Genomic DNA, 13,323 nt, shown 5'->3' on the forward strand with positions numbered 1-13,323 from the left:
TAAAGGCTTTGTCCGAACTCTTACCCTAATCCCTAACTACTAAAATAGTGCAGCACTATATAGTTCTCTATATGGTTCTCTGCATTTTCAAAGCAATGTGGACACCCGTTTTTTTTCCTTAACTTTATTGCAATGCGGACACCCATGCTCACTAGGGTGGCACCCATACATAGCGCTTCCGGCGGAACTCAACGCCGCAACAGCGAGTTTGAGCGCGCGCGCGGCTGCAGCAGCTGACTCTCGTCGAACGGTAAGTGTTTTCTCGGAAGGTTGCCTAAAGTTGGGCAAATCTTTTAAAAACACCGTCGACATACTTGTCTTTGACCTCCTTCCCATTTTTTTTGACAGTGCGGTATAACTACTGACATTTTTCCAGCGAAAACTTCAGTCTCAAAACCTCTTCGAAACTTTTAAGGTGAGTATCTTGAATTCTAATTTTGCCCCTAGATAGATTATTTGTTTATGTGCTTTCTTCATCTCCTGCAAACTTCATGACGAAATTCAATTTAGGAAATACATTTTTTATGATGATAATCGGCGTTGTGACTGTCTGCCGGCTGGGATGGCGGACTGACTGAGCGTCTCTCTCGCTGAGCTCTCGCCTTTTTTCCCCGATTTGCACGGAAAATGTCAGAACTAGAAAACAGAGAGAAATGTTTGACTGGAGAACAGTGCGCGTTGACTGTGTCTTTGTTTTGCAAGAAACATCTTGGTAAGTTTATCTTTTTGCTCAAATGGCGTCAAAGAAAACAAGCTCCAACTTTGCAGCCATCGGCCATGACTATTCCCACATGGACGTCGCTTCCAGCATGAAAAGAAAACCACCACCTACTCCCACTAAGTCTACGGGACCACTTTTGAAGGTAAAAGCGGGACAGGAGTCAACTTCCAGATGTGATGATGCTGTTTTGGCTGCAATTGAAAGGCTAACGTCCAAAACAGAAGACTTTGGAAGTCAGCTGCGTGAAAACACAATCATGGTGGCAAACAACTCCCGGCTGGTTGAGATGAACGCGGCTGAAATAAAAGACTGTAAGACAAAGATCGCAACGATTGAAAGAGAAATCCCACTGATTGTGAAGGAGAACCAAGAACTGAAGGAAAAAGTGGCCGATCTGGAAAGATACAAACGAAGAAGGAACTTGTAAATTCATGGACTGAAAGAAAAAGATGAGGTGAACATCAGGGAACATGTGGTTGGAATCCTGTCCAAAATAGCACCGCAGTGGGCAGACGTGATGGACACGACGGTGGACACGGTTCATCCACTGGGGAGGAGGGAGGAAGGAAGACATCACCATGTGATCCTGCAGTTTGTCACGAGGCGCCATAGAGATGCTTTCTGGAAAATCACCAAGAACTGCAGACCTGCAAAGACCCGAGGATCCGCTTCAAGGAGGACTTTAGTAAAGCAGACCGAGAAGCTGGAGCGGCCGTCTGGCCCAAGATGGAGCGGGGAAAAGGGAAGAACGTCTATTACATGAGGGATCCATCAACGGGACTAGAGTCACTGTGGAGTGAAATATTACCATGGAGGTGACCTACATATTTTAGCGTTATTGAGTTCATAGTGTTTAATTTAAATTGTTTTTTTTACTTTATTCTAAGGTTTAACAGTTAAGTCATTTTGTTTACATAATAGAGCAAATCTAAGTCAAGTATTTTATTCTTTTTTTAAACATTTTACCTTTTAACAAATATTTTTTCTAAGATGTGAATGTCTTAATCAATATGGTTATATAATTTGTAATAATTTATATTGTTTTCCAGTGAAACATTTTACATTTCATTTAATGGTAAAATTATCAGTTTCATTCTTAGTAAATAGTTAAAGGCGCAGCTAACCCTTAACTTAAGACACCAGCTTCTTTTATCTTGAATTTTCTGTTATTTTCTTTTGTTTACATCCTTTTTTGTGTTATTTATGTCTTTAAGTACTGTGTGGTCTTTTCTGTCACTAAATACTAGGGGTATTAGGGATTCTGTTTAAAAAAAAAATCACTTTATTTTGCAAAAACCAAAAAGTTCAATGTTGTTGTCTTCAGGAAACTCACTAATGAGAATGATGGAAAGGTTTGGTCCGATCAGGGGAGATCAAATTCTTTTTTCTCATGGCACCAACCGGTCAGCAGGGGTCGCTATATTACTTTCAGTTACAAAAAGAGATGGTTCTGGTCACTGGTTAATTTGTGTTCTTATGAAAGATGATTAATTTGTTATTCTGGGAAATTTATATGGATATAACTCTACATCGCCAAACAAAATCATGTTTTTAGACTTTACAAGCTCTGTTAAAGAACTAAACCAAAATAATCTCATCATTGGAGGTGATTTTAATATGGTGGAAGATGAATACCTTGACAGATTTCCTTCAGCATTTCAAAATCATCATTATCCAGTTCTTCTTCATATATGTAGAGATTTCAATGTTTCTGTTGATAATCCTGATGTTCAAGCGTTCACCTGCTTTAAACCAGACGGATCTGCTAAATCTAGGTTGGATTTTTGGTTTGACAAATGAAAATCAATAGAATTTTACATCAATAGCCAATATTTCTGCTGCACCATTAACAGACCATTCTATGATGAAGCTCATTATTCAATAATCCTAAAAACAAAGGTTACTGGAAGTTCAACTCTAGTCTATTAGAGGATGAAGTTTATTCTCAGGCGATTATAAAAGAAATCCTGAGGATAACTAACGACAGACAGTTCACCACTCAGAGGGACAAATGGGAGTTTTTCAAATTCAAAGCAAGACAGATTTCCATAACACAGCAAAAGATTGAGCAGAGATGGTAAACGAAAAGAAATGCAAATGACCGGAGAAATTAACTCTGTGTTGTAAATCTCTATTGAGTGAAGGTGAGAAACAGAGACTTGCATTCCTGGAAAAAAGGCGACGAGAAAAATGCTGTTAAAAGATTACTAATTAATGGCAGTGAAAGTACAAATATGAAGGATATGAAGAGAGAAATGTTCAAGTTTTACAATGGGCTGTACTCTTCCTCTTATTCACATCTGATCGCTTCTTTAATCGCATCAAGGATTTGGCTCCTGAACTGGATGAAAACTTTAAACAAGTGTGTGAAGCAGAAATCACTCTGGAAGAAGCAGAAAAAGCCATGAGAGGTTTAGCTGTTGATAAATCTCCAGGGTCTGACAGGCTGACTGTTAACTTTGACAGACATTTCTGGAAACCCATGAAAGAGCAGTTTCTGTTGGTCATAAAGGAAATTATACTTCCATCCACCATGAAGCAGGGCGTCATCACCCTGATTCCTAAACCTGGGAAAGACGCCAGACCAATTGATCAATTCAGACCAATATCCCTCCTCAATAGTGATAATAAAATCATAACCAACATTTCTGCATCTAGATTTAAAACAGGACTGAATCAGATCATCTCAGACACACAATCAGGGTTTTTAAAAGGACGATCAATTCACAATAATACACTGTTAGTTCTTGATCTGATTGACTATAATCAATGAATTAAAGATGATTGCTTCATTTTATTTTTAGATTTCTTTAAAACCTTTGACACGGTTGAACACAAATTTATGTTTCAGACTTTAGAATTATTTGGATTTGGACATAATTTCCTAAATTTTGTTCAAACAATCTATAACGATACAGTGTGGTTATTTTACCAAATGGCATTACTACCAGATTTGTAATTAACAAAGGAATTAAACAAGGCTGTCCAATCTCACCGTTACTTTTTATAACAGCAACAGAAATGTTATCAATACTTATTAAAAACTCTGGTTTCTGTAAACTTAATGTCCTGGAGAACAGTTATTGATCACTCAGCTGGCAGACGACACGGCCACATTCATGAAGGACCGTCATCAAATACCTGAGACCATTCAGACCGTGGATTTCTTCTCTAAAGAATCTGGTTTCAAAATAAATCTCAGTAAATGTGAACTGTTGCCAATTCACTATTCTGATCAGTCAGTTCTTTATAACATTCCTGTTAGGACTGCTGTGAAATATCTTGGTGTTCATATCACCAAAGACAGTAAAACAATGGAGGAAATGAACTTATGGAAAACTTTAGAAAAATGTAAAGCCAATCTAAACATGTGGTCACAGCGAGATATTTCTATTCTGGGCCGAGTGTTTCTCACTAAATAAGATTGTTGATCCAGATTCATTTGTCCAGCATATTCACTCCAAATTCCTAAATCTGCAAGGAAATCAATAAACCAAAACAATTTCAACTTCATTTGGAAAATAAAACTCATTACATAAAAAAAGGAACAATAATTCAGGATTACAGTGAAGGTGGACTTAAAGCCATAGACTTTGAAAGTTTGGATGCTATGATTAAAATAAATTGGCTTAGATCTTTTCTGCAAAATGAAAGAAATATTTGGTTTCATATTCCTTCAAACATCTTCTCTCATCTAGGGGGCATTGAGTTCCTTCTAAAATGTGACTTTGATTACAGAAAACTTCCTATTAAACTTTCTACCTATCAGCAGCTGTTACTGTACTGGAAGCTCATATATAAACATAACTTTAGTCCACACAATACTCCATATGGAACTGTCGGTATAATTTATGTAGAAACAAATCAATATTTTGCAAAAATTGGATTGATAACGGCATTTGGTCATTATTAAATATTATGAATGACAATGGAAACATTATCTCATTTGAAACTTTTTCCAGTAAGTTTAAACTGAATGATAGAAAACAATCCAACAATGAGGTCAAAACCTCAGACTTTTGTCCAAATGTCCTCCAGTCTGGTTCAAAATGTCCGAGTCCAGCTTCCATTTCTGTTTGATGGTCGACCGCTTAACTCAAAACTTCCGAACTCATTTATACGATCTTTGTTCGTTGGAGAACTGTTTCCAACATCTTACAAAAATCATTCTATGTCACAGTATTACACAAGAGAGGAAATAAGCAAGTTAAGATCTCAGTTTATTAAATATCCAAATTTCCCAAAATACAAAGAAATCCATTTTAAAATGATGAATGCAGTCTATCCATGCAAGGAACTATTACACATATGTTTTGGTTTGCCAGAAAATAACTATTCTTTCTGTGACATAAATATAGAATAACTTGACCATCTGTTATTTGAGTGTATATTTGTTTATAGTTTTTTGGAGGATTTCTTTTTTTGGTGCTCCTCAAAGTTTCCCTTTCTATTCAATTACAAAAGTATATTATATTATTTGGAGTAGTTTCTGGTGATAATCTATTTGATTTGACATTCAATACTTTATTAATATCTGGGAAATTTTCCATTCATAAGAGCAGATTCTTAAAAACCAAACCAGTATTCAATACATTCCATAAAGAGATCAGTTTATATTTTAAATCTCTGAAATTAATGAAAAACAAAAATGCAATAAAACTGTCTATTTTCATTGAAGATCACATGCTGCATGACAATCCCTAGTATTGTAAACTACAATTCTATTTTTTCCCCCTCTTTTCTTTGTGTTGTTACTATGTGCATGCGCTTGTTTAAAGTTAAATTAAAAAATAATAATAAATAAAGTTTAAAAAAAATGTCCGCCGGCTCCGCCATGATGGAAATTCCTTGGTTTTAAGGGCCCACAATACTCTTTCGTAATTCTGTTATCTATAATCATCATGTAAAATCAACTCGAAATGGCTTTTAATACTTATTTTTACTAATCAACAGCAGTTAAATGTTTCTGTATCGTTGTATTACTGAAATTTAAGTAGGGTTGGGCGATGTCCCTCAAATTGACAGTTGATGATGTTTGCAGTAAACCAATCGGGATGGACGATGGTTTACTTACGATGGTTTCGTTATTATAGAATTCTTATTCGTTTTATTTCCCAACTAATGACTCATACGCGATGATCCAGTATAAACTGAGGGAAGTGACGTTATCCCCACATATTTACATGCAGCCAGGATGCAGATTGAGGCATTTCCTGCATGGAATTTTTGTTCACCCAAAGCTAATGTTGTTAGCCCTTGTTAGCATACTGCTATCCTGGCTTCTTTCCGGCTCCGTTCTTCCACAGAAAAGGCACTGGCCACAATGATTAAAATTAAAATGAGCGAACAGGCGCCTCATAATATCCGTAATCTTAATAAAAGCATGTTTAGAAGATCATCTCGTATATTACGGAGCTGACATATCAATGTATGTATCCGCTTGGCGGAACTAATTTCCTCTTCCAGTTTTTCAAACCCTACTGCGAATGTGCGAATGATTTATTCCCACCGAAAGTGTGACCCATGGGAACGTTTGTTATAATCTGAATAAGATTTTCTGGGCCCATGTGCACGGTTGGATTCTAATCTGACCATTGATCCGATCAAGATATGTTGCTCAAGTAACCGCGGCTTGCGGTGTCGACTCGCAACGTGGCGGGGGCGTGGCATTACGATGGTGCATCCCCATCGTGAGGTCAGTCACCCATCACGATGGACGAGGCACAACCCTACACTAAATCTAGATTAAACCCTAGGTTTAGATTGGAGCCTCGCGGTCACGTGGTCGGTTTCTAGCAAGGCGATTGGCTTCTCCCATTGTTTACAATCATACAGGAGCAAATGTAACAGTAAATGTCTTTTAAATGTATTTTTATTAAAAAAAATAAACACTAATCAAGAACTTTAAAAATTATATATTTTTTTATAATTATTTTTACAATTTTATATTTCTTCGTATTTTAAACACTTTCTTTTTTTTTTTTTTACGTGATCATCTACTGCACCGGCCTTAAGATGTCCTCAGATATGTTGGCCAAACCAGATTCCTCCAAGGTCATATACAACGGAAAGCAGCTAGAAGACACATCAGACTGGAAGGAGTGTGAGGTGAAAACCTACAACGATGCATATGAATCTGTGGAGGACACCAGAAGGGTTCAGTCACCAGAACAAGGTAAGAATGAAGTCAATCTTCTGCATCCAGACATGCTGATCCAAACCTCAGTACCAGTTCAGCAAGAATTAGCATTTAGCATGGCTAGATTTGAACAAGGTTCTAAGTCAGGGGGGTCAGAATCCAGGCCTGGAGGGGCGATATCCAACATGTTTTCCAACCAACCTACCATTAAAGCTCCTCCACCTGATCCAGGTCATCAGGAGCAGATAAGGCAGGATTTCTGGAAAACCAGCAGGAGGCCTGGAGTTTGACACCCCAAGAGCTTCAAAATTGGTAAAAGAAACAATGGAAACAAGAGGCTGAACATTTTGAGCTGGAGCTTTATTAAAAAAACAATTGAACTGAAAAACCATCAGGATCCTTTGAAGAATTCAAAATGATCGTTTTTATGAAGCTCAACAGTCCTGCCACGTTCAAAGAAATTCAGCTTTTTTGCCATCAAGAGATCCTGAAAGGAAGATTTCTTATTAGAAGATAACAGAATGAAAATTTTGTCTTTCAAAGGCTGTGGTCTTAAAGTAGTATTTTTAATAAATTGGTAATGTGTTCTGTAGCTATTCTTTATTTTTTTCATTTTGAAGCTCAATCTAGAACCTTGTCAAGGTCCAGCTGCACATTTTTTGCATTTTCTTAACTGGTCTTTAGATTTTGATCAGGAGTGTTTGATCAAAGAACAATAGATTCTTCTCCGGAAGACAAGATCCCTCTTTATTTTTCTCTCATTGCTCCACAAACAGAGACGTGTCCTGAAGTCCAGAAAAGGTTCTGCAGATGTGAACAATGGTGTCTGTTGGTGCTGTGTACTGTCCTGTCAGCTGGATCCATCATTCTATCCTCATGTAAGATGAAATCTAACACCTCAACATCATAGTTTAGATAAAAACTTCAAACTAGCAGCTCAGACTTTTATTTTTCCAATTTAAAATGATGTTTTATTGATGTTTATCCTCAAAACACAATGTAAATTTGAATTCATTTAACTTTTGTACAGTTTATCTAACCAAATAATGCAATTTTCCAGACATGGTGGTCAACAATTACAATCTGCAGATGGAAGTGAAGGAGCTAAAGAAAAACTCTGAAGGTGAGAAACATTAAAAACACCTAAAACATCTTTATGTCTGACTATTCTTGCATTAATTGCATTAATGCTTTGAAAATCTGTTTCTCCATATCTGCTCCAACAGTAACAGTTCTAGAAAGTGGTCATCACCAAATGGAACCATTCTTTTTGATTCTTTGTCTGCATATGTGGGTGAAGGTTCTCATTCATCCATTGTCTAGAAGTTGAGTCGTAGCAACTGGACTTATTTATCTCCAGCAGGCTCTAGATTCAGTTTCTCACTGGTTGAACTGATGCTCCTCTTAGATGCACCAACATAAAAGTCTGTAGCATCTACCTTTTTGACCACATTGGATTCAGATCAGCAGTTTTATTTGGTCTATTTACTTTTTAGTAAGTTTGATGTCTTTGGGTTTTTTGTTTGTTTCTCTCTTTTTTTTTAAACTTCCTCGAGTTCATACTTGTGGAGCCCGTGTCCTGACATTAAAAAAACTAAAATATCCCGTTCCCACAAGATAATATTTCATTCCCACGAAATCATTAATTTGTGCGAATGCAATAATTATTCACGTCATAAGTCATTCATAAACACGGATGTGCTCTCTGTTACCCACATTCGTTCAAGAAAGGAAAAAGAAAAATGATCAATTATTGTCAATGATTATAAAAAAAATACAAGATTTATGATACCTAGGCTTGCTGCTTTGCCATACGATTCACCAGACATAGCTCCTAGCTCACGCCGTGGAGCTCTTTTACTTGTCATGCCGGCATTCGGGCAGCTGGCTGGCCGGTAGACAATAACAGCCAGCTGATATTGTAGTTTAGGGTCGAATATGAATAATAATAATATTCAGGACTGGTCTTTTATTAACATACTCTTTAGCAGTCGCTTTACCTTCGAAGGCTAGCAGGCTATATGCTAACTAGCCGATCATTTATCCTGTTATTCACGTCAGATTTACAGCAGATACCTTCACATTTCTGTCTGTGTGTGTCTCATTACATTGCATTGAAGACACGGAGGATGTTTAGAGATCAGATTTATTTATTTTAAAAAGCACAAAAGCATCGGTAATCACGTTCACCCATGATCCTGTACAATCTCCGTCCGTCTTGCTGAAAAAGCTGCTTTCTGCCGCTACTTCAGTGTCTCTGTTAGCATTCAAAAGGGCTAAAAATAAAAGCAAGAATGATCGATCTATTATTGTCTCGAAAATCAGAAAAATAAAATAAGATTAGGCTGACTGCTTCACCTACCGGACTTAGATCCTAGCTCCTAGCATCACAAACGTGGTATGCATCACGCATGCCCAGGATTAAGCTCTACCAGCCAATCATTGGTCTTGTTGCTACACTTCAGTTACAGGGACACGGTGATTGGTCGAAATGCATCTTGGGTATGTGTGATGCATGATGGGATATTGCTCACATCCATGTTTGTAATGCTAGGAGCTTAACTGAAGTTACAGCTGAAAGCAGCTTTTGCGGCCGGACGGAGAGGATAACTGTGTTTATGAATGACTTATGACGTGAATAATTATTTTGTTCGCACAAGTTAATTATTTCAAGGGAACGGAATATTATCTAGTGGGAATGAGATATATTTTCGTTTTTTAATGTCAGGACACTGGCTCCATAAAACCTCACATGGACTGTTTCAAACAGGAAAACAGAGAAAAGACCACAGTGATCATGGTTTCACAGTTCTGAACTAAACTGATCCAGTAGAAGAAGAACCATTTATCTGTACTTGGTTTTTTTTTTTAAAGTTTAGTTTTTAAGTTTTTATACGATGTATAAAAAAAATAAATTTTGTGTTTTTCTGTTTTTTCTTCAGAATTGATGTCAACTTTCTCAGCCAACAACAGTCGTTTACAGGATGAAATGCAGCAGCTAAGAGATGAAAATGAAGGTCAGAAAAGATCCAGAAAATCTAACAATAAAGGGAGTCCATTTTCACGTTTTTCCATTTTAAACTGAGTATTAGGTCTTTGTTTATATAGAACAAGTATTAATAGATGAAGTAAAAATATAAAGAAGTGGAACAGCTGGACTTGAAGGCAGAACAGCTGTTTGCTAACATGTTTATCAGAGGTTCATACTGATGTTCAAACTTCTCCTTTAACAAATGTTTCATATTTTCTGTTTTCATGTTTTCTAATGAGTTCAAAGATTCTCTGCTGACATCCAGACTATGACTGAGACGCCTTTATCACTCATGAAGACACAAAAACTTTGATCCAACAGAAACACAATTGTGTCTCCACCTCTGTCTATGTGATGAGAAAAGCAACAATTTGATCAGAAACAATATCATCATTCCAATATTGAACACAGACTTTCAGACTGTCTGTAGTAAAGCACGACTGCAAATGATCAGATTCATTCTGTTAAGAAGCTGAAGAACAAACTAAGATGAGAATCTTAGAGAACCATCAACACAACAACACTGAACCCTTTTCCTTCATTTAAACTCTTGTTTTGAACCTTTTTCCCTGCATAGATCCTCCTGAATGGACTACAGTTAAAGTTAGCTGATTACCAGCATATGGTGGAATTTATCCAGACTACTTAAGGTTGATATCCATGACAGCAAAACATGAGGCTCAGTGTTTTGCCAAAGGACACTTGAACACATGTGCAGGCAGATTGGGAATCAAACCTGCCTAAACTGCTCCCCCTCTGCATCATGACCAACCCCCCCACTAAAGTGAAGATTGCTTGGCATCTGTTGAAGGCCATGTGATTGTTCATTTAAGTACAAATCAATAATAAATGGACTTCTACTGTCTTTCAGGCATCAAGAAAACTTGAAATAAAACAGCTGAAAAATCAGATTGAAGATGAGAAAAGACTGAAAACTAATGGATGATATCAGTTTGTTTGGATCATGTTTACCTTTGAACTGAACTAGAAAGTTTTAGTAGAAAATACAGATGAAACCAGAAAGTAAACCCTGCAATTTTTTTCGTATCTCAGCCTATGACGGTCAATGGTGTCCTGAAGGATGGAGAAGATTTGGAAGCAGCTGCTACTATAAATCTACTGAGCAGAAAACTTGGACTGACAGCAGGAGTTTCTGTCAGAAAAATGGATCTGATCTGGTGGTGGTAAACAGCAAAGAGGAACAGGTGGGTGTGTTCACACTAGTTCCTTCCAGCTTCTTGTGTCTTGGATTCTCCACCTGTATGTGTGCTGCTGTTGTCTGGATGCTGATGGATTCCAGCTGAAATTCTCCTCAACAACTCAGATTTCATGTTTGTCTTTCAGCAACATTTCAAAGAAACGTTGTGATGGAACACAGAAACTCTTTTTCCCACTTCTAATGTCTTCAATTCCAAATAGGCTAAACTGGGATTCAGTAGAAATGGACTGTTGGCCCTGAAGACAAAACAAGAAGCAAAAACTAAATGAACAGAAATCTGCATCAAAGAAAGTCAGATTTTGTTCCTCAGATGAACTTTCTCTCAGTTTTTAGGACAATTATCCAGAACAGATGAATCCTAAAGACCAGACATTTTCTACTGGACTTTTAGTGTGAAAGTAAACCAAGATGGAGAGAATGTATTATGAACGAACATTTTCTTTGTTTATAGAAGTTTGTTTCTACATTTCATCGGAAAGCAGAATCCTGGATCGGTCTGTCTGCTGAATGGTCATCACAGAAATATGGATGGAAATGGGTGGATGGATCACCACTGACAGAAACGTAAGACTTTTTTTCTTTTACAACGTTACTAAATTCATTCTTTATGACTGAGCCTGATTGTAAATGTGTGAAATCCTTTAAAAAACAGAAAATGTTTGTAACATCATAATTCAGACCAGTTTATGAACTGAATTTAGACCAGAGGTAAACAGAATGTTTTATCACAGGTTCTGGGAAGAAGGATTTTCAAAAGGTCCGGAGTACTACTATGATTCAGTGTACTTAAGTACTGATGGGAAATGGACACGACTGAACAGAGGACATAATAGAAACTGGATCTGTGAGAAGTAAAAATCTGAATTTTTTTGTTACTGAGATGTGCATTGATCTGTTTATCAATGTAACAACAAAAATGTTGTAACTTTTCTATTTTCATTTCTTTTTGTTTACTTCTACAAAATAGTTCTTAAAAGGAAAGTTGTATTTCAGTGTATGGTGAATTGTTCAGAGAAATAAAGTTTCTGAAAAATCTGACTCATGGAGAGACCACAACCATTCTAAACGTGATTACTGATTTTTCTCTGTGTCATAATTCATATTCAAGAATTGATATGTTTCTGGTAGATTCTAAATTAAAACAGACAATTAAAAGAGACACAATATGAAGCTGTCAGACCACACGGTCCAGTAACATCACTTCTGGGGTTCCCAAAATTTCCAAGCCCAAGGACATGGAAAATGAACAACAGATTTTTAATGAATCCTTCAAAGAATTCATTGACTCTCAATTAGCTTTTTATTTCGAAACAAACGATTCCCCTGACATCTCTAAACAGGGTCTATGGGAAGCAACAACAGCCTACATTCGTGGCCAAATTCTCACACAGTGCTTTTTAGACTAAAAAAGAAAAATTAGAAAAGCAGTCACTTGCCCAGCAAATTTTGAAATTAGATCAACAAAACTCCTGTAATCCAAATCCTCAAACCCTAACGGAACGTACAGCATTGCAGACTAAGTTTAATCTACTCTCTACAAATGAGGCTGTGAAATTAATAAGACAGACAAAACAACATTTTTATGAACATGGGGAAAAAACCAAGTAGACTTTTAGCTCATCAAATTAAATTAATGGCAGAAAGAAATCAAATTGAGGAATCAACGATCTGTACTCATCTGAAGTTGAAGATGCTAACCTTATAAACAATTTTTTCGGAGGTATTTCTATTCTTGCAATTAGTCGAAAGAATTAAACTGAGTTAGAGAGCTCAGTAACATTGGAGGAAGTAAAACAAGCCATTAAAGAGCTTCAGAGCTCTAAAGCTCCAGGACCTGATGGCTATACTGTTGAATTTTAGAAATCTTTTATTGGTAGGTTGGCCCCAGTGTTGTTGCAGGTATATAATGAATCTCTCTGCCTTAGTAGGCTCCTTCAAGCTTTTTATCAGGCAACAATATCTGTGATCCATAAAAAAAGACAAGGATCCTGCATCTGTGTCCTCATACAGACCCATAAGCCTTTTAAATGTTGATACAAAAAAGTCTGGCAAAAAATTTAAGGAAGAGATTAGAGTCAGTGCTACCTACAATTATCCATGCCGATCGAAATGGTTTCATTAAAAATACACATCTATCACATAACCTTCGTCGTCTCTCTAATATCTTTACACAGGTGAAAAGCCACACCTGAATTACTCATCTCATTGGATGC

General features: G+C 36.9%; 2 protein-coding genes across 6 annotated transcripts in view; both read left to right on the top strand.

The window, feature by feature from the left end:
* LOC110015840 (CD209 antigen-like protein E) overlaps window positions 1-13,323 on the top strand; it is a 900,664-nt gene that overhangs the window by 279,552 nt on the left and 607,789 nt on the right. The gene's annotated exons all lie outside the window — the stretch shown is intronic.
* LOC101157028 (C-type lectin domain family 17, member A-like) lies at window positions 150-12,148 on the top strand. Of its 2 annotated transcripts, XM_004084521.4 has the most exons (9): window positions 150-250; window positions 349-415; window positions 6,737-6,896; window positions 7,637-7,738; window positions 7,921-7,983; window positions 9,803-9,877; window positions 10,945-11,096; window positions 11,562-11,674; window positions 11,842-12,148. In XM_004084521.4, the coding sequence occupies exons 3-9, from the start codon at window positions 6,737-6,739 to the stop codon at window positions 11,963-11,965; spliced, it is 789 nt and encodes a 262-aa protein (XP_004084569.1). In that variant the 5' UTR covers window positions 150-250; window positions 349-415; the 3' UTR covers window positions 11,966-12,148. The 2 variants fall into 2 exon arrangements, with proteins under 2 accessions (XP_004084569.1, XP_023815526.1); XM_023959758.1 differs by lacking the exons at window positions 150-250; window positions 11,562-11,674; window positions 11,842-12,148 and adding an exon at window positions 11,236-11,548 and having other exon boundaries at window positions 273-415.

This window comes from Oryzias latipes, chromosome 11, assembly GCF_002234675.1.
Source record: "Oryzias latipes chromosome 11, ASM223467v1".
In the NCBI taxonomy this organism is placed as follows: domain Eukaryota; kingdom Metazoa; phylum Chordata; class Actinopteri; order Beloniformes; family Adrianichthyidae; genus Oryzias; species Oryzias latipes.

Coding starts and splice junctions, on each gene's coding strand:
- LOC101157028 (XM_004084521.4), top strand. CDS start 6,737: ATGTCCTCAGATATGTTGGCCAAACCAGATTCCTCCAAGGTCATATAC. Junction 7,984..9,802: donor GCTAAAGAAAAACTCTGAAG/GTGAGAAACATT, acceptor TTTTTTCTTCAG/AATTGATGTCAACTTTCTCA. Junction 11,097..11,561: donor TAAACAGCAAAGAGGAACAG/GTGGGTGTGTTC, acceptor CTTTGTTTATAG/AAGTTTGTTTCTACATTTCA.